At 40.3% G+C, this 22717-nt stretch overlaps 1 protein-coding gene across 2 annotated transcripts in view; it reads left to right on the top strand.

Annotated features, from left to right (window-relative positions):
• TBC1D22A (TBC1 domain family member 22A) overlaps nucleotides 1–22717 on the top strand; it is a 2393943-nt gene that overhangs the window by 1921417 nt on the left and 449809 nt on the right. For both annotated transcript variants that reach the window (XM_078679664.1, XM_078679673.1), the window contains exon 12: nucleotides 10354–10449. In XM_078679664.1, coding sequence (XP_078535790.1) covers nucleotides 10354–10449 — 96 coding nt within the window. The remainder of the gene's footprint in view (nucleotides 1–10353; nucleotides 10450–22717) is intronic.

Below are 22717 nucleotides of genomic sequence, written 5' to 3'. Positions count from 1 at the left end.
ATAAAAGGAGGCAGCCCATAAGTTTGACTGTTGTATCTATGAGCGAAATTGGCCTGTAGTTCATGGGGTTTCCCTTATCACCCTTTTTATGAATCAGGACTATTACGCTAGTTTTCCAGGAGAAAGGGGGGCCTACTATAGCTATCTTGTTGAAAACGTTAGTCTGTAAACGGACCCACAGATCTTCATTCTCATGGAAAAAGTCTATCAGCACCCCATCAAGGCCTTCCCAGTACTACAGGCCTCTAGCCCACTCCTCACTTCTGTAAGCAAGAAGGATAGGCTATCCAGGATGCCGAAACATGTCGTAACGGAAGGTAAGGCAGGGGAAGTGCAGGGAGAGAAGATGTTTGCAAAATGTGCTACACATTCCTCTTCTCCTACGTTAACATCTAGAGTAGGATCCCTTTGAGTCTTAAAATAAGGTGCATTTATTATCTCCCAGGACTCTTTGTGATTGCACGTTGTTACTGCATGCTAGAGTTTAGCCCAAGTCCCCTCCCTCATAACCCCCTCCCTATTCCTTCTTGTCAATTTGTATTCGCTACGAAGTGAGGCACTTTGGGCGGCATATCTAGGTTGCACTATCAGGGCTTTAATGAGGGCCTTCCTGGTTTTTGAACAGGGCGAATCAAACCAGCCCTTGTCCTTTGGGCTTTTATCTGTATTGTTCTGGGTTAGTGCCATTTTTATTTGTTCTAACAATTCCATAAAGGACGATACCAGGGCTAGGGGGAAGTTTTCTGAGTCCAAGCAATTACTAATGTTATCATGGGTAGTACTTTTTTATTTCTGGGATCAGCTTAAGTTTGTCAATTTGGGCCCACTTTAGTTGGTAACCATTTCTCCTGGCTAATAGTGGCAGGCCTATTTCCTGTTGCTTGGTCATTGCCCTAGGAGTCAGGCCATGAATCACAACATTGCATCTGGCAAATTAAAGTGGTTCTCAGGTGCTACCCAAACTTCAACTTGATTTTTGATGCAACCGGTTATTTTCTCAACACCTGGTGCCTTTTCTTGGGGCTCTTTCAATTCATTTGATGCCTGAACTGAAGTCAATAAAAACAATGTATACTTTCTTTTGCATTTTCATTTTCATTGCCACTTTTGATTTTACATTTGTTTGCTCCTCTGTGTTAATAATAGCAAATTCCAAGCACAGTATTTTGCATCCTGGTCTGCATGTGATAAAACTCCTTTGTGACCAAAATTGTTCAAAATCATGGACCATGCCAAAACTCTAAGCTGTCATTGTAGATTGAAACATGGAGTCCATCAGATAATCATCATTCTCTATTAAGTGCAATTAATTTGGCTACTTATTCTGAAGTTACATCACACAAGTCTGATGCTTCTCCAATGTTCAATACTGTGCAGACTGTATATACTGCTCTACGTGTGTCATGATGGGAATTATCTTTGTTATTCAATTTCTGGTCAGACACAATGAAATATCTGTTGTGCTTTCCCTAGGTCTTTGACCATAATGTAGAGGCTGTATTATGTCCCTGTGATAATGTTTTAGGGTAATCAGTTCTTCATTTGACTTTGTTCTGCACATTTTATTTAAAGTACAGAAGGCTGTTTTTAATTCCAGTATTAAAAAGTATGTTAGAGATACTCTCAAACTTCTAAAGACTGTACCCAATGCTGAATTTTGTCCTGTATGTTGGCGCCTTTTTGAAATCTGCTGCGTGTGTGCTCATATGTCTGTGTTGACTCAAAAGTATTTTAACACATATTGTAATGTTTTTTTTTTACTTTTAATATTTTCTGATGTAATATTACGAATTATATTTGATGTAATATTGCATGTTCTTTAATGGATTTTACCTACTTCTAAATAAAGCTTTATGATGATGATGATGGTGTGCCATCAGGGTCTTTCAAATAAAAAACGTCCACAGAAAGAATTTGGTGAGCTCATTTAAGTAGAACAATTTGAATGTCTCGTCTTGGCTTGGTACACAATTCTGTTATATCAATACAATTGTGGTCTTAATCCTCATCTTCTCCATCCCTACCTGCTATTGCAAGAGCTTTGTAGGATGCAGAGTATTGCATCATCTGATTGAAATTGACAGCTGCCAAAAACCCCTGCTCATAGTTAGTAAGATGCCTAAAGTGGCTGGGCTACAGAGTTTGTCTCTGCACTAAAAGAAGGCACTCATGCATTTGTCATCAAATGGTACCAAATCAGAACCAACCTTGCACGCCTCAGTAAAGGCTTTGCAAGGTGGGAAAAGTCTCCAGTAGCCACACATTGATTGAGATATTCTCCTTCAGTCTGTATGCTCGACAGATTCATTTTCAAGTTTGAAGAAATACAATATTTAAACACTTTTCCCACTGTCAGCAAGATGGATCTAGAAAGCAATTTCTATCCAACTTACAATCTTCTATAATTTTAGATTCACTCACCAAATCCGCAATGTACTACACCAGTACTGGTTTACAGGCAGCTGCAATCAATCAATCAGTCAGGGGTTTGCATAGCACGGCTACTCACTAGTGAGGGTCTCAAGGCGCTGACGGGGAGCTACTGATCCGTGTGGGTGTGGAAGGTTAGTCAAAGAGACAGGTCTTGAGATTCCTCCTGAATTGGGTCAGCGACGGGGAATGCCTGAGTTTGTGGAGCAGGGTGTTCCAGGTCTTGGTAAGAGCAGGATCTTCCTCCGGTTTTGGTCTTGTGAATCCGTGGAACACAGACTCTCCAAATCTTTCTTTAGTATTTGATTAGAAATTGAGGGACTTTTGGTATATCCATGTGGGATAATACACAGAATGATGACTTGTTTCAAAATGTGAAATGTTAAGAGATCCTGGCTGTTTTCATTAAGAGGAATAGAGAAGAATGCTTGGCACAAGTCAATGACTGTGTACCATTCTGCATCCGCAGGAATATGAAAGTAAATTACAGCAGGGTTCAATACCACAGGATAACATGGGTCTACAATTTTGCTGATCTTTAAAAAATATTGGCCCATCTTCAATTTTCTGCTAAGCTTTTTAAGTCCCATCACAGGAGAGTTGCATGGACTATTAAGCACTTTTTTTTTACAATCCCTGTTGTATAATTTATTTCAATTACGGGTTTCATTCATGCCTCTGATTTGCACTGAGAGTTCTGCATTTATTTTTACTTTAATTACTTGGTCATGCACTTTTAATTAGTCCTATCTCTTTACATGTGAAATCCCATACCTCCTCTATTACGGTATGTCTTAAATCAGATACTAACACAGCATATGAGAGGTCAAATCTCATTGTATACTACTTATACCACCAGGCAGCTGCTACAGAACATAAAGAAGGTAATCAAGGAGTTTAAGAGTATGTAAAGAAAAGGCAGTCCAATGATAGAGAGCGTGACCCACAACATGGATACTATTGATGAAAAAGTACATGTTCGAAATACAGAATATGGAGACCTCCCAAGTATATTTTAGTAATTGTAAATTATTTTCTAATGGGCAGAGGAGACCGCCCCTTCAGTTTTTTTGCTCATTTATATTTTTCTGTATTGGTAGCCCCAATCCTTCTTAAAATTATTTCCCCACTATTTTTAACCTTATCCATATACCCTTACCCATCCCTAAACCCTAAAAATCCCCCTACCTCCCTAAACACTAAAAATACTATTACCACCCTATACCCATGTGCACCGTAAACCCTACAAATACTGTTACCACCCTATACCCTTACACACCCCTAAAACTACCCCCATAACTCCAAACGACCCCTAAACACTAAAATTACCCTTACTAACCTATAACCTTACCCACCCCTAAACCCTAAATATATATTTTACTGGGTACTTATACCAAATGCATTTTTTGGTGTGCTTATAGCTTTGATCAGTGCTTTAAATGGACTGGCACTCACGAATTTTCTGGCCATCAGAACCGGGACTTCTCTTTAGCCAGGGAGAGTATGCTAATAAACGGCACTGCAGGCTCCGGTTTAGGTATCTCTTCTAGCACAGGGTAGATGCTGCTCTGCTTCCCAGGAGCTTGTATGCACAGTAGCCTTTTGCAGAGTCCCTGCTTGAGATTCCAGCAGCGTCCATTAGAATGCCCTGAAACTGGAGGGGTCTGAGAGGACGTGCCTTGCGTTATGTTGTGATTAAGAGCGCAGGGTCTAGACAAATCCTGCACCGTCGATCAGGGAAACAACGACCAATCAGCTGAAAGTGGAACCTATCTCTAACATCCAAGGAGGTTCTGTAGTGCTGAGCTGAGCCGCTGCTGAACTATTCAAAGTGGTATCATTTGCATGATGTCCCTGTGTTCACCATCACATTGTGTTTGACAAAGGAGGGTCCCTTTAGGCCCTACGCTGTTAATCACATTCACACTATTGTGTGCATTTGGGCAAACACAGGTATGGAGGCAGCACACTGACAGTGGTAATTTAGAAAGTCATGGGAGGCAAGGAGTTTAAAATGGCTTTAATCCCACCTGAGACTTTGTGTGAGTGTTTGCTTATGTCTGTTTGCTTGCCAACATGTGTGTGCCCGTTTTTGTGTGTGAGAAAAGTGAGAGAAAGAGGAAGAAAATCAGGACACTCTCATGAGATATTTTAAATGAAATGTGTAGTATGCTTTAGTGTACTTGTCTTCTTGTTTCTGTGTGTGTGTGTGTACATGCTTGAGAGTATATAGTATTGTGCCAAACAACAACAAATAACAGTATGGCATTAAGAAGCAGCAAATATTACTAAACAAGGAACTATTAACATATAATCTGTTTGGCTTTCATTTTGTGTAATGAGTTAACATGTTTTGTTTACATAAACGCATTTCTCATATGTTTTGATATCTGCTGCAACTGGTACAGAAGTCATTATGTATCATCATATCTTGCCCTTAGCCCTGCCCCTAGCCCTGCCCACTTACGACACCTTTATCTCATATTAATGAGTACCTGCACTTATTTTTTCCCAATTTAAACACTGGCTTTCATGCAGTTTGGCAAATCTTCACAATACTTTCCCTCAAATATATTTTTTGACCTTTGATCCTTCATGGAAAGTTATGGGGAGATCCATTAAGTGGAGGCCAAGAACAAGGGGGTCCAAAACGCGTGTTCCCCATCAATTTTTCCATAGGAACTTTTTACACCGCTACAGCTCAAATTACTGTATGGAGTTACACCAAATTTAGCAGAAAGTTAGATTTTTGTTTGGAAAGAGTGCTGGTTGTGATGTGGCGTAAATCTGTTCAGTAATTTTTTAGTAGTTAAGGCTCACATACTTTGTGTATTTCACGCCACGGAGCATCCGTGGATCCACAAGCTTAATCATGCATTGTGATTGGCTGGCCACATCCTGATGGAATAGTTGCAGCCATCATCTTAGGACTCACCCCTGAGTCCTATAAACATATAAAAAAAATTATGTAAAGGACAGAGTAGGGTTACCTGTTCCCCTGTAATTGTGGGGTGGTCCCAGAGGTATCCATCTGGTGTTAAATGAAAAAATAATTTAAATAAGGTCCTGCAGCCAACCCCACGCCACCTACGGTCACAAGCCATAGTTGGTGCATGGCTTGGGGTTGGCTTTACATTTGCTAATGAAATACTACTTTCTATATTTTTAAACCCTAGAAATTCACGGAAAAAAACTAAGGATAATGTGCCATTATAGATGGGAATAGTAATTATATCATACCTTACAATGAAAATACCTTAGAAATTCACTGAAAAAAACAAAAGTTAAAGGGATGGTATTATTAGGTGAAGATTTCAGGTAAAACATGCCATTTTAAACTAACAAAAGCAGAGAAATTAATCAGTTCTAGTTATCTTAAGGAACTATAACTCGTACCATAGAGTAACTATAACTTGCTCCTTCGCCATGCACTGCTAATACATCACTCATGACATGATCTACTACGACATCACTGCTAATGTCATGGCAACATCATCATCATTGATGAAAGCACTGTGCATGGTGGGGGTGCGATTATGGGGGGGTAGCTTACAGCGGACTTAGCTAAGATCTGTTTGCTAATTAAAAAGTAATCTATTTATCAGTACGTCAATGATAATGAAAAGTAAGGATGACTTTTGAGATGGAAAAGTCTATCACGTGGGGATTGATGTTTACCCTGTCCTGAGTGCCACAACTGTAGTCATACCTGGATCCCTGGTAAAAACATTCGGTTGTGTGTGTGTGTTGTGACCTAGTTCTCTTTTATGTTTGTTCTCCAGTCTAAAGGGAGGTTTGACTCTGAGCTTTTTCTATGAATGCACCTAATTTAGTGATATATGCTAAGAAACTGAGAAATGTAATTGATGATGTTACCAATTTGGGATACTTTTGCTCGATTTTTTATTGTAATATTTCAGCAGTTAAAATAAATTCTGCTTTAACCATGTGAGTCCAAAATATATGTTCCATATGCTATATAATAATATGCCTTTTAAATGGTGTGCAAAAGGTGTAGCAAATGATCTTGACACCCCCTCCTATCAATGTGAAATGAGAACTGAGTGTGAAGGAATACACAATATGTTTAATATTTTCCAAAATGGCATTCACAGGTGTTTAAAGGGACGTAAATCATCAAGTTAAGATGCATTGAAAATTATCACATCACAAAAAATGTACAGCGTCATGGAAGGACAGGTATCTGAGTTTCAAAGAGAAAAAATTATTTCTTGGGAAAGTTTGAATAATAAATGTTAAGGTTAAGAAAGTTTAGATGTTAACATGGATGAACCCATGAAAAATATTTCCTTAATATGCCAGTATGCTTTTTGCAATAGTAAGTCAAAAATTCTATATCACAAAGGCTTCTCAAGTTCTAGTACACTTTAATATTTCTAATACCAGGACCTTCAATTAGTTAGTTCTTAGTACTTAGTCATATTTTTGCCTTTTAATATTGAAAGATAGTTTGTGTCCTCTTTTGAGTTTGCTGTCCTAATCAGGTGCAGTTTACATTTTTGGAAATGATCTGTTGATGAAAATGTATCCCGACAATTTCGGTGCATTTCAAGTGCATGCATAGCTTTTTGGACTTCTATGTCTTATTATGTGGGCTTTTCAGTTGTACGATACTCTAATATTTTGTATCTTGTTTCTTTTTCTGAAGTGCATGAATGGCGGATCATTCATTATTTGTTTTTGAATGGACGGAGCATGCATTTACGTAAGTTAGGCAAGCCAAAAGGGGTATTTTTGGCTCAATTATCTACAAGGTTATATTCGTTATACTACTGTGATTGTTGTTGTAGTTATTAGTTATTCCTTAATTTTCTTTCAAATTTTCAAAACAAAGCCATAGTACCCGTAAACGTTTAATTCCAAGGCAAACAATAGACATTTACTCAGAATATTAACCATACAGAAATTTGGGGATCAAAGCAAATTATTTTTTCTCTTAGCCAGGAGACGGTCTTTGCATCAAGGAAATGCTTTATTTTGACTATATGCCTGGAGCAATACAAGCATTAACTCGGCACCACACAGAATATCTATGTTTATGCTTTGTGTTGGTAATACGTACATATACCGATGTTGAATGTAACATACTTTTAAAAAATGGGATTCAAAACTTGACATTTCTTCTCAGTTTGAAGGGCAGGAGCAGTACATAGGCTTTGTCTTTTTGAATTAGAGTACTGTTGATATGAATTGTTGGTAGATCTTTCTTCTGCTCTCCTATGATGAGGATAGGGTGGATTTCTGCAGGGGTGGGGGATGGCAGTCTTGGGTATGGATAATTGGCCCATATACAACCAAATGAAAGAACTGCTGGCCAGAGGGTTGCACCTAACATTCACAACCAGCCATGGTCAAACATTTCCCCATCATACCATGCTATAGCGTAACTGTCAATTTACTACAGTTGATCCGTGGTCTATCCTTGAGACTTGTTAGGGTGTGCCAAAAGCCCGACTTGGATATACCACTGGAATCTTTGAATAATAATACAAGATCCACTAGGACTGTGCCTTTCAAAAGACAATTTGTATGTGGCATGACTTGGCATCCTAGGATTCTGTAAAAAGAACTAGAAAGAAACAATAGTTTAGAGAGTCAAATGGAAATGAGATTTCCATAGAGAAAATACATATTGTGAATATTCCTTATTTTGGAAAAGGAGGTGCAGAGAACATAATACGTTTGGTGTATTGCTGTACATTTGGTAAAATAACAAACACATTTTGCATGAAGGAAAGAGTGCAGTATGAAAGAAAGTCATCCCTTGGGAGGAAACACGGCGACTATAAGTCTCGTTGGCGGCAGCGCTTCACGCTCCAACGCCAGCGAGACCTAAAAAGGACTCCAGGAATGTGTAATATCTGCCTCAAATCATGACTTCAGAAAAAAGTTGAAGATAAATTGTTGGACCTGTAGTGCCAATGGCATGTGATAGATCTAATCGAATTAGAGACTTAGTACCACTTCAAATACTCTACATTCTCATGTTCTCAAACACCAATTGTTTAAACGTTTCAAGTTTTGTGCTTGGGTGTTATGCCATTCGGTAACTAAATAATGTTAAACAAACTTTTATATATATGTCTTTATCTGTTATTTGAGAAGTTTACAGATGTATATATTTTGTATGATGGGACACAAATTGGCCAAATCTGTGGGGTCCAAGGAGGTTCAAGGAAGGTTTCTTTTACAGAGTTCTCACATTGAATGATCATCTGCTCACAGTTACACCATGACTGGTAAAAGAGGTGTTTACCAAGTAATGAAAACATGAACTATATATTTATCTTACTGCTTTCTTAGGCTTCAAATCGCGTTTGGTTTGGAAAACCTCTACTTTTACCAGATTAAAGGGTTTTTAGTTAAAGATGCACTTGATAAGCTGTAATAAAACAGGTTTGGATTGGTCCTCAGGTGAATCAAAATGTTCTGATTTAATTTCCTTTCAATTATTTTGGACTTTGGAAACAAAAAGCTAGAAAGTAGTTCAGAAATGTCTGTAGAGTGGTTCAGAGGGTAAGGGCGTGTTGAATCCAATGATAGTTCACGTGTGGATTTGATAATATCAAGCAAGAATTTAGAGAGAAAGAAAAGGCATGAATAGATGGTCTCTAGCCTTCTTGCGAAGTTCGTTTATATACAATACTTGTGGGCAAATAGTACCAGCTTATACACTTGAAGCGACAATTCAATGTTTTATGTAGCATAACAAAGTATTTTTATTTTTAAGTTGGGAAGAAAATAAACTTCAGCATTAGAAAGTTATCATACGTGCTGTAGAGGATGTATGTCACAACCACGCAATAGCCAACCACGCATGCCTGAACAACGAGGTCTGAACAAAGATTGTGTCTTAACCATGCATGCCTTTACCACACATGCCTTTACAACGAATTTAGTTGCAATGTTATAAGTGGTAAACGCACAAGCGTGGTTAGGATTCTGCCCTAGCCCCCGCCCTGAGTCCTAAAAACTAGCCCCCTGCCCTGAGTAGGAGCCCTGCCCTAAAATCACCCCAACCCCTGCCCTGACTCCTAAAAGCAGATCTCAGCCTCAAAAACAAACCCCACCACACCCCTAAAAACACTGCAGCTCCCCCCCACCCTGAGCCCTAAAATCCGGGCCACCTGGCTTGAACTCGACCCCAACCTCTTTTGCCCTTACCTCTAAAACCTTGACTCCAGATCTAAAAAACATCCCAGCCCCTTGCCCTGAACCCAAAAAACGTTCCCTCATCTGTAAATGTACCTTATTCCCAGTCCTGGATCCCTAAAACACGCCCTGCGAAATACCCAGCCCCCTACCCTGAGCCCTAAAACTTGGCTCCCTGCCCTATAAAGTACCCTGACCACCCACCCTGAGCCCTACAACCCGAAATAGTTCCCCAACCCCAAAACTCCCAAATAAAAAATCTTATCACCAAGCTGTTCCTCCTCTGGGCAGGAAGTCACCTCCTCTGCCCAGTCTGCAACACAACTGACCCTCTGACCATTCCATCCGAGTCTAGAGCGCTAACTTCTACTTATATTTAAACAAAGCATATACGTGGTAAAGGCATAATCGTGGTTTAGACGTGCGTGATTCTGCCTGCGTTGTTTAGCCACATGTAGTTTAGATTGCGCGTAGTTTAGGCTGCATGTTTAAGGCTGTTTCGTGCTGTAGAAAGGGTCATTTCAGAGTTCCTTCCTGCACCTTTGTGTAAGTGCAAAGGGAGTCGTGATCTGATCCCCATTGTTCTCAGTTTCCATGGTCTGCTGTATACAGGTCATTCTAATTTTATGTGAGCTGCAAGCTCAATATTTGAAAAATATTTGTATAATTGGTATGTTTAACATCATTGCATTATTTATTTTGTGTAAATTAAGAGACTTGTCTATAATATTTTCTCTTTTTTTCCTGCAGTCTGAGCCTGAGAGCTTTTCCAATTTCCACTTGTACGTCTGCGCAGCTTTTCTTGTTAGGTGGAGAAAAGAGATCTTGAAAGAAAAAGATTTTCAAGTGAGTACAGATGTGATTTCGTTCTCTGTTGAAACCTTGACATATTTTCAAGCAGGGGAGGTATTTATTACATTTATTTCGACGAGGTTGCTTATGAATGAATTTGTGGCACAGCCATAGCTGCGACACTAAATTGACAGTGTCACTCTATTAGAGAAAGTCATTTTAAAGCTCGAACAGTAAAGTGATTTATGGAAGGTAGAATAATACATGCCTTTTCTGTTCTGCAAAGAAGTTTAATTTAAACTGAGAAATACATAGTCGCAGAGATTTGTGAAGTTGCTTTTTATATCAAATATATGTGATTTTCAGTAGATTTCTGCATTTTCAATTGCATTCTTTTCAGTTAAAAAAAATACATTTATCAAAACTATATGTACCATGGTCTGTAGACAATTTTGTATCTTTATAGTTCTGTATAAATGATGCGCAACAACATATGGTTTAGCAGATGACTCCATGTCGTCGAGGACGTCATATTCTTTGTCTAGGTCTTCCTTTAACAACTTAAACTACTCTGTAGTTGGAGTATTCGTTCATTTCAAGTGACTAATTGCACTAACACACCTGAAAACAATGATTGGTAAAGTGAAAGTCTGGGACTGAAATATTGTGTCTCAAAAAGACATGTAGTCTTTTAGCGACATTACAACAACATGAAGTGGAAGGGCCCAATTGACAACTTTCTCTTTACACATCTAAGTTCAACTTCAGCAGTCAAAGCCAATTACATTTATAAATGTCATTTTCTTAATGAAATGGGATCCGAAAATATTTAAGTTTTCACACTGAAATTACTAATACAAGGTTTGCCTAACTATAGCACGTTTAGGGGTAGTGTTAACAAGGTGCCCATTGAGGAGCTAGCAAAAAGAATCACATTTTGGGCGGGTTTACAAACTTTCTGATGTACTTTTGAGACCAATTTCATTTGAATAAAAAATCTCCTACAAAAAAGTGTATAAGTGAGAAGTTGTGGTATTGGTGGTAAAGGCAGAAGGCTGGCTTTAGGGTGGGCGACCTGTGTGGCCGCACTGGGTGCTGACATGGAGGGGGGTACTGACCTCGTGGGGGAGCAGTGTTTAGCAATAGCATACCATTTAAAAGTACCTGCTGCAGAGTTCCTCGTAACTACAGCTTTCACACAGCAATAAAACATTTATAATAACTCGAGAGAGAGAGAGAGAGAGAGAGAGATTAGAGTTTTGACTACTGGCAGTTTCGATTCACCATAGAGTAGTGTAGAGGGTTAATATGCCTACTGCAAAGAACAGATATGTATTTTATGTGAATAGCTGAGTGGAATAGTAAAGTGTTGTAAGTAGATTAAGTAGGCAGCAGGACACGTCTTCAAGTTATTAAGATAGAATTATTATGATAGTAGAAGATAGCACAGCAGAGCAGTCAACCTCACAGCTGACCAGACCATCAACTGCCAAGGCTGGAATCTTCACATATCACATAGGACACTCTTAGGTACTATGGGATGTTGGGAAGATAGAAACACTAAGAATGGACTACTGACACCAAGTAGCCATATTGAATGATGTACAAATATACAACATAAAGCCACCCTTTACCAGCACTTTAAAACAAATGAAATGCATTTGAAAGAGGGGCTATGGAGAGATGAGGGGCTCTTATGCATGGGTGCTGGTGAGGGATTCCGAGAAGAAGGTCATATTGGTGGGGTGCCAAAAGAGATTGTCGCACCGGGCAACCCCAGCGATAAATCAACCCTGGCAAGGCTTTTCTCTACCATGTAATTAGGTTCCTATCAGAGGAAAAACTATAAATGGAAATGCTCATTTATGCCACTCTATCCTGTGGAAAGTCTTCTCTATTTACAGTCCACAGGTGCCAGGCAGCCTTAGCACTCATAGAAATCCGCAACTTGCACTTATTTTTGGGAATTTCTGTGCATACGTAAAAGATCAGGAAACTTCTGAAATCATTGGAGGTCATATAAAAAACGGTTGCTTTCCAACACTTTAAAACACATGTTGTCTATACCACTCAGAAAGTGCTAATCTGAGGCATGGTCCCTGCCAAAGTTTTAGGCTAATGTGTCTTAGATGGTTAATAAACAGGACATGCGTTATGTCACCGCCTAAAATAGTAGAAAATGGGCGTTTGTTCCAATAACTTTAAATGAAAGTGTTTCATTCAACACAAAATGAAGCAGCATTTTTTATCATCTTTAAAGAAATTAAAGAGCACAGCAGAACACAACAGAAAAATGTAACATCAACTAAAATAACAGCACATTAAAAACATAACAGAGGACTAGGCAGCAAAACAGTAAAATAAAACATAACCATAGCGCAATATTGAATCTCCCAAAAACAACACATCACCACCACAACAAAATGCAACACAAAAATATATCCAAATATTCTTGTCACACATTTCCACCGCCTTAAATCTTCTTCCACAATATAGCGGTAAAAAATGTGCGTGCAAACCACTGTCTTACTTACAGCTATGGGCATGCAAAACTGCTTGTCAAAAACGTTTTGATATCCTGCCTGTATATGTCGGTAGAATCCTACGTTTTTAGCAATGGACATGAACCTAAAAATGGCACTAAATGTTTATATTTCTATCACTTGTCACTGTTGTGTTATAGTATTCATAGCTCCCAATGTTTCAGATTGCTTATGTGTGACATTTTCATAATTTCAGTGCAATTATGAGTGACATTCAACAACTATGAGTGACACTTTCTTGCAAGCAAAGTCCAGAACTAAAGACAAGGGAAACATATACATGTCAGAAATAACACCCTTTTAAGCAATGAGCAACTCTAAGATCATCTTAAAACTGCTGCAAAGCGCCAACAATAGAAGGGCACTGGGACCCGACTATACCAAACAGGACGTTAGAGACCTTAATGCCTGCAAATAAGTCTCATATTTCGTAACCCTCAAAACAGGGTAAATCTTCAGTGGGAGGACTTAAACATAACAACGCATGAACTGATCATACTTTGTTGAGAAGTCCCTGCACGAACCGAGGCAAACAGTAACAAATGCTGGGCTGGAGCTCTGCTGTATCATTCAGGCCACAGTCCCAGCATGCATTGCTTTTCACAAGCAAGTGCAATCTGATTACTTCCTCAATAAAGTTTTTGAGGTGGGGGTGGTGAAGCTTTGAGCACAACCTATTCCACAATAAACGAGACAGCTCACATGTCATGCAAACATTGTATGTACATCAAGCTCAACCTCTTTCCTGTAAAGCTTTCTTAGACAGATCGATTTGTTAACGTTATGGAAATGTGCCACATAAATTGTTAGAAAAGTGGTAACCTTCTAACAAAAATATAAACATGGAAATGTTTGTAGTTCTTGCCAAGATGTAAGTTTTTCAAGAGACCTACAAAAAGGCTCAGGAAAATCCCTTTATGACTGCGCAAACCTGCTTGGAACATTAGTATCATGCATCACTTCCTAAAAGCATGCCTGCTTGAAACAGGGCAGAAGTCAACTGCAGCTGATCATCATGACCACATGCTACTAGTGTTAATATTTTAAAGAATTAGAGGCAGAGAGATAATTCCAGCACATAACCTCTGCCCCCACCTCTCCCACCACCCTCACATCCAATATATTAATGGACCTGAATTCAAGCTCAAGCCCTAGTAAAACCCACAGGATGCTCTTCAAAGTCCTCATGGAGAGGAAGTGGTTGTGTTCCATGTGGGACACTGAATTTATTAAGTTATATATAGAGATCACAACTTCGCACCAACCTTGTTTCAATTAGGGTTTTTGAGTTTATAGTTAGTTCCTCCATGGACTCTTAGTTCCAACCATTTCTTCCCAGCAGTGTTAATTAGGAAAAAAATGCAGGTGCCCAGTATTCCTAAGTGCTAGGGTTAGCAAATTTCGAAGTTGTCATATTGTACACTTTGCTTATTTTAAGCCTTGCCTAACCTTCCGAATTTAGCACTGATGGTCTTTTATTTGCCTGATAAAATTTGTCGAGGGCAATAAACACTTCATGATTATACCTACAATGTAGTCATGCTTTAAAGACCACAGACTCCGAATGCTAGTTTATGGATTTCATTATAAGGCCAAAAATAATTGGATATAAACGCATTGGAGAATGAGTGTATATAGATACATGAAAATCAATACAGAGCCAAATTTTTGCATATAATTAATTTGACATAGAAGACACAAAGTAATAAACTCCAAAATTAGTATACAGCCCAAGATGGAGGCCGAATTGAAATTTTTTTTATTAGGAAGGAAAGCATAAATTACCTTTCCCTACACTACTCTCATTGGTTATATTCCTGGCTGCTTCCCCCTACCTCAATTTCCAAAGGTGTCGGCACGTGTAGACTTCCTGAGAAGTACTCACGTCAATTGGGTCAAAATAGCTTAAGGCAATGGAGCTCGCTCTCAGGATGCTCCCTCTCCTCCGAAAATCTAGAAGTCTAATTTCTCTGTCCCTGCGCATAATACAAAAAAGGACAAACTCAGCCCCCTCCCAAATGTATCACATGACAAATCATTTCACTTCTAAAGGTTGTGGTGAATTTCCATGGCTTCTTTAATGAATTCTTCTTTTCTTCTAGTGACCTTGGAGTGTAGATAGGCCAGGCACAGTAGATATCCTCCCTTCCCGCTTTTCGCTTCCCACTTCTCAGACTCTTCAAAGACATTCCAGTTATCTACTTAAACTAACAATAATGATGTTGAATTCTTTATACCTGCAATGGGATGAGAGCATACTGTTCTTTTTCACGAAAACAACTCATTTAATTATTTCTTTTAGCTACCAAGAGTATCGAAACTATCAGCGACCTGCAGTTCTGGGCCTACTGTGCAGGCAACTTACACAACACACAGTTATATTGTTATGAATCTAATGTCATTCTGCACGTTCTGCATACAGAAATGTTGATGTTTCTAATACATGTAAATTCTATTTAAAAGTGCACATTACATGTCTTGCTTACAATGTAGAATAAATGCATTTATTTAACATAATACACTGCACACAATACAAATATAGATGAATACATTTAAACCATGAGTATAATGCACTCATATATTTTAGAGTACTGTGAGCGCTCTATCAGTGCAAGGAAGCTTGTGCTGTCCAGTGAGCAACCTCGAGACAGTCCTGGCTCACATACCTCTGGGGGCAGGGGGTCCTCTCCTAATCCATGAGGATGGCACCCCTCTCACCAAGTTTCAGTTCACCATGGTTCGTGGGTTAGCCCTCAGGGCGGCGGTGATGGTCCCTTCTGAATTCGGTTCCTATTCCTTCAGAATTGGTGTGGCCACGGGGCAAGAGGTACAGAGGATTGGCAAGTGGTTCTTCTTCACTATTGAGTCCCCATGGTATATGGGTCCTGAACTCTACAATGTATCTGGATTCAAGTTGCCTCAGGGATCTAACTCTGTCTCCACCTCGATCCTTGTGAACCATTTGATTAATCCAGAAAAAGCATAGCATGTTGCTCCTACTGTTATGTACCTCTGCAAAGTGTCTTGCTTCAGGATATGTGACATCATTATTTGCTATGGCCTGGGCATGTTCCAAAGCCCAATTGTGGCAGGGTGGACTGTGCTGTCAATTTATTTTTTACCGCAGGGACATACCAAGTATTAGATAACAAAATTCAAATTGCAGTTGGAGTGTTTTTTGATGTTCCTCCACTCTCTTTTGCTTGGAATCTCAAAGTCCATGACTTTCACACTGTTCTTGCTTGCCTTACATCTGGTGCATTTTATAGAATCCCATCAGCTCTGGCTTTTTCATTGGTTCCTCTATATAATGACAATACACGAGGAGATCTCTTAGAGATACGCTTTTTCTATGGTTGATATCTGGTCTATCTGGCAATCCTGCTCCAATGTAGTGTCAGCCTGCAGGATATTCAAATGTTTCTGAATGAGCCCACGAATGTGACCGGACTCAGCAGAAAAATTCAATATCAGTCTCCTCTTTGTTTTTGCTTGGGGATGAAGAGATATTGTCTATCTTTCTCCTGGACCTTATTAGCTGCATCTCTCAATGTATTCTTAAACCTTCAAATGTGCGGAGTGCTTCTCTTCCCGATTCAGTATAGTCATTGGGCAGAGAACAGTTGTGTTTTAGCCGCAATAGTTCTCCATAGGGTACGCTGTTGACTAAATTGTGTGGGTGTTGGCTCTGCGCATACAATGTAGATTGCCAGCTGTAGGTTTTCTGTACAATTTAGTACACAGTTTGTTGTTTTTGAAACAAACTAGTAATGTCCAATGTAATAAGCATGACATCATCCTCCCATGAGCCCTGGGGCTAAAACTAACTCTAAACTTACAAAAAAGGGGAGTTGGCCCCCCTCCCCAAGTTATAAAATGGCCCTGGGGACCCGACCCCCAGGGCCTTGTATTTTTTTAACACGGAGGGTCCACTTCCCCCCAACCCACTTTATGCCTTGGGGTCCAAGAGCCTTGTTTTACTTTTAATTAAACAGGAAGGAGGCCACGTGGGTCCCCTCCCAAGCCTTTAAAAAGCCTTGGGAACCCCATTCCCTCAGGGCCACTGCTTATCTTTAAGGGCAGGTGGGCCGCTGACACCCCTCCCTCCCCCATCAATTTTTGTCCCTGTACACCCCAGATTTCTTAAAGGTTTATGCCTCTACGTGGTGCTGGGGTCAGAGCCCCAGGGCCCCCACAGCCCCAGCCATGCCCCTCCTGCTGTAGGAGCCGCTCTAGCCTGGAGGGAGAAGCTATGGATGCTGCTCCCGCTGTGTGGTTGTTCTGTTCTGTTATCTGTTTCCCTGCCTGCATCAGTGTGGGTAGGGAAACAGATCAAAAGTCTGCTCCCAGTCGGCCGAAATGTTTTTAGAGCTCTAACCCTCTAGGACCAGACCTTGTCTTTGCTCCAGAGTGGTATGAGATTAAAATATGCTCCCACTAGGAAGGTAAACCTCTGTTCCCCAGGGGTGGGCTTCCCGGGCCATAGTAGGCTCAGGGAGAGGGGCCACATATGACCACCCCTTCTAAAAGATTTAGCGACCCCTGGGAATGGGGTCTTTGGGGCATTTAGAAGCTCCGTAGGGGGCCTTCCCCTTTTGTTTTATTAATCGGCCCCAGGGGTGGACTACTCGTGGTTTTCAGTGGCTCGGGAGAGGGGACACCTCGGCCCTCCTCCCCTAAAATGTATATATAGGCCCCCGCCTCTAATGGCATAGGGAGGTTGGTCACAAGCCCACCATCCCATGTGTGATGCAGCCCCATTAATGGGCTCCCTGGGGGCCCTAATGGCTCTGCGAAGGGGGGCTACATGTGCCCTCCCCTTAAATAAACAATGGAGCCCCAGCAGTGAGCTTTCCCAGGGCCTATAACTGAAGAATGCAGTCCCGGCTGTCATTTTATTTTCAATCCTGCTGGAGTCCCGCGGTATAGTGAGAAAAATGCCTGATTTTGTTTAATTTTGGCGGGGGGGGCGGGAATTGTCAGAGAGCTGGTTATCCCTACCCTGTCCTCTACATATTACCCAAGGGAGCAAAAAGAAGTCTACGTAAAATGAAATAAGGATTTTGTATTTTAGGACCCCCCCCACCCCCTTTTTCTCAGCCACTGCTTGATGGATCACCCTGAAACTTTCTATGTATAAACTCATCAAAAAGTAGCAATTTTTCAGAAAGTTTTCTTGGAGATTCATCAAACTTTGTTTGTCAAAGTTATTAAATCCCATGGAAACGCTGACTTAAGGATACCTACTCATTATATATATATATATATATGAACACATGTAAAAATGTTCGGTCTGTTCAATAATTTTGCAGATTACAATTCGCTGATCTACACCAAAAGCTGTTCCTTTTTCATTTATTATATGCTCACAAGCAAAACAGCTTTCTATATAAATATACGCATATATCATATTTTTCTCACATGCTTTTGCTTGACAAAACATATGCACATAATTAATTTGAGGCTTGTTGACATTCCTGTCATTTTATTGGATCTAAAGGGAAATAACTTAACACTTTCAAAATATTATCAGATTGTTTCTCTCAAAAAGGTTTTATTTAGCATCTTGTGTTATTGAAATATACAATCATTGAAATTACTTCCTTGCAAATCAACTCTAGCACTCACATTAATTGACTTTTTATAATGCAGATACATCTCTTATGTATATAATATTTTTTGGAAAGCTCATCATGAGTACCTGGCAAACCGTATTTCTGTGAAATTCCAAACCATACTCATTCCAGTACAAAGAGGTATTTTTGTGCAGAAGGTTAATTTAGGAATATTTCACAAAGAAAGGAAGATGGATGACAAATATTACTAGAGTGATTTTCCATACCGAGCTTGTGAAGAGAAGCAAAGACTGCTAAAGGATAGTGTCTCTCCAAATTCACAGCTCCTAAGCACCAATGTATCGAATAGTACTATTTAAAGTTAATTGTTATGTAGCTATCAATATAACATTCTGTCTGAAAGCTTTTCAGAGTATCCCATTAATAATACTTTATCTGCAGCTTTCATTTGTTCTTGTTTCAGTGCGTCCGTTTTTCCATTAATCTTAACTTTGCTGCTCGGAGATTTTTTTTTTCTTCAAGATCTTCTTCCCTTTGCTTCTTTGCTGAACTGACCTTTTGATTCTAATAGTTTTAATGATACTTTACACTTCACTGCTGGGCACCGTTTTACCAAAGCAGAGCATAGTTGCGTTAGAGCCGTAACAGCAGCTACATTTCTGCACTTTACAACAGTATTACTGGGAAACTCGCAAAATTATTTTGGAAGCGCCCCAAAAGTACAGTTATCGTAAAGCAAATATATATTTTGCACATTTGTGTTTTGATAGCAAAACATTATTTTAAAAATATTGAAACGCATATGTACGAACAGCTGTGATCATACCACAGCCCATTTTGCAACTGAAAATTGCATCTTTCTGTTATGCAAGTGCAATGTTGATTATGAAAATGCAGTCGCATCATCTGAAAGCTGCTTTGTCACTTTTATGTATCAGAGGAGATGATTTATATTTTCTGTGAACTAATATGTAAGGATGTAAGGATGCATTTTGTAGGGAACTGCTTTTTACATCCAGGTTAAGATGTACATAATAAGGGTTTCTGCAATTCTCGAAACACTCGGTAGTAATGGCGTTAAGTTATTCAAATGTTTTAAGCTGCAAAGACCAAATTTGTTATGAGGCATGTTTCGGGAAATGTATACATTTCACTGTGTGGTCCGGACAGGTGCCCATCGAGAGACCTTAAGGGAGAGGTCTGAATCCCAAAAAAGCAGACTCATTCCTTTATTTTTCCTTTGTTGAAAAAAAATAAGAACCATGCTGAAATGTAATAACAAATAGAATTTATGTATCTAGGATCAATTTAGTTTGTTGCGTGCTTTATATGAATGGATAATAATAATCTTAATAACAATGCAAACCATAGTCCTAATCTTAATAACAATATTGAGTAGGAATGACATATTTGCCAGAAATGAAATGCTTGCAACTGTGGACATCTTGGCATACGGTATATGTACTCATCAGCATCTGGACAAGGAAGAGGCTGACACTGGGACAGAAAAAGCTGCACTAGGTCACAAAGACCCTACACAACACCTGTCCCACAGATGGGTTACACCGTGCCATCAAGGATTCACGTCCACTGACACACACCACTTTGCAATGATAAAGAAAAAGCCACAACATGGATTTCTAATCTCTGTGCGGTTGCAATGATTGATGGCAAGTCACAACAGTAGAATGATTAAACAGAATTTGCTGATAGTTGGTAGTCAGCTAGCACTTGGAGAGTTAAAATGCAAGACCACCTACAAAATGTTAAACAAAAGAAGCAGAAATCATACTAAATGAGCATGGACAGGTATAAAACTAATAATAGTACAATAATATTTACATTAGCATGCATAGAAGATTGTGTTTTCAATGGGAAATTATTTTATCAGGAAATTAGCTTTTCACATCATCAAAGCTTTTCCAAACATGAAGAACATAGAGGGATTGGGAGTGATCTTTTGCTCTTCCTTTCCCCGGGGCACAACTTATTGTAGGGGTCAATTGGGACTTATCTTGCCCCCACTGTCAGAATAAAAAACAAATTGCTAACTCCTTAATACTGCACCTGCAGGACTGTGTGCTTTATGCAGGGTAAATACTCCTACTTATGGTTGTGTGACATCAAGACCGCCTTTCCAATGATGAGGGCTACAGGTGAACACTGAAATAGTTTGCACTTTTTTTAATGTAAAGATACACCAATGAACAATTGCCTTGTTCCCCGATTCTCTTTGAGGGTGTGCGTGAGGTTTATCAGAAGGACAACCTTCTGTGAGCATGGAAATGCATGCTCCTAGAAGGATCTCTGAGTTATGGTATGTTATAAAATTCGTAATGCTCATAGCTGTCCCCGCAACGGGACTTCCCAGCGCTGGTGGGGGAGAGAGGAGGGTGGGAAAGAAATCAACCGTCAGCGAAAAAGCCAGGTCTTCACCGCCCTTCTGAAGGTCAGGTGGTTGGAGATGCTTCTGATGGAAAGAGGCAGTGAATTCCAGGGGGCCCAGGCAAACAACTGAAATGAACGTCCTCCGGTTCTGGTTTTACGAAACCAAGGAATCTGCGCCAGATGGAGATCGGCTGACCGTAGACCACGTGTCAGGATGTAAGGAAGGCATAAATCGCTTAAAATCACTGTGCCTGAGCTGGAGAGAATTTTGTGGGTGAAGCACAGCACTTTCAATTGGATTCTCTGCTCTAAAGACAGCCAGTGAAGTCGGCGCAGAAGGCCGGAGACCAAGCAGTGCCTGGGGAGGGCAAACAGCATGCAGGCTGCGGCATTCTGAGTGCGCTGTAGTCTTTTGGTCACAGACTTATTGGAGCCGAGATGCAGCACTCTGCAATAGTCCAGCCTTGCTAGGACAGTGGCTTGAACAATCAGGTGGTGAGAGTGGGGGTAAAAAATGCCCAGTTTGGCTTTTAGGCCCCAGAGCAGGCCGAAACAGCTCCCTGTTACAGATTTGGCATGACCGTCAATGGTAAGGGTGCTAATGACCCAGATGCCTAGATTTTTTACAACAGTTTTTGGTGAAGGGGGTGTGCCAAGCTCCGGGGCCACCAATTACTGCCCCAGAGATTGCGCCCACTGCATAGGAGAACGATCTCAGATTTAGTGGAGTTCAGTTGAAGACAATTGTCCGCCATCCAGGCAGAGATGGCTGTCAGGTAATCCTGAAATTTTGTGGCATTTTGACTGGGGTCATTGGTAAAAGAAAGCACCAGCTGCGTGTCATCCGCATATGACACCAGGGAAATATTTAGAGATCTGGCCAACAGAGCCAGCGGCAGGATGTTAACATTGAACAGGGTAGGGCTCAATGCTGAACCCTGGGGGATGCCGCAGCGTAGGGATTGTGTGAGGGAGTGGAAGTGGGAGCAATGACTTGAAAGGTCCTGTTAGTCAAAATGATGTGAACCAGGCAAGGGCTTTGTCAGTGATACTGATCTCACGCAGCCAATAAAGCAGGAAACAATATTGAAGGCGGCACTGAGCTCGCTTAGAATCAGTGCTGAGGTTCTGCCGTCATCCAGGTAGGCTCTGAGTTCTTCAGTAACTGCCAATAAAGCTGACTCAGTACTGTGGCAGGATCTCAAGCCAATTTAGGAAGGGTCTAGTATGGAATGAGATTCCAGGAATTGAGTCAGGATGGTGTACACATGATATTTTGCGATTTTGGCTAAGAAAGGGAACAGAGAATAAGGGGATAACATTAGCATGTTTCAAGGATTGTGGAGTCGCTGCCAAGGATATGGATAGATTAGTGTGTTCCAGGCAGCTGGGTAGGAGACAGTCTTGGAGCTTTATAAAGAGGTCAGGTTTTAGAGGGTCATCTGGAGATCGAGTCTTTATCTTAGTGAACAGGGCCTTGAGGCCTTTGTGGTAATCAAAAGGAACGCTGAAAGGGAGTAATTATCAGTGCCTATATGGTGGTATTCCAGGGGATCTTGGACTGTCTTTTCAGGGCAGAGGCTGTCATAGATAAGCTCGACCTTGTTAATGAAGTCGGTGGCCAGTACCTCACATTGAGCGTTAGACGATATTTAGTGTTTTCAGAGGCCAGAGAGGTTTTCACCATATCCTTTAAAAGAGAAAATATCATTTTAGAGGGGTTGTTGCTTGTATTAATTGTATCAGCAAATTAGGCAGTGCGGGACTTCCGAACCAGTTTATGGTAGGCTTTAATGGCGGTTCTCTATTGAGTTT

Source organism: Lissotriton helveticus, chromosome 1_1, assembly GCF_964261635.1.
Source record: "Lissotriton helveticus chromosome 1_1, aLisHel1.1, whole genome shotgun sequence".
NCBI lineage: Eukaryota > Metazoa > Chordata > Amphibia > Caudata > Salamandridae > Lissotriton > Lissotriton helveticus.
This window is presented reverse-complemented; position numbering and strand designations above follow the sequence as displayed.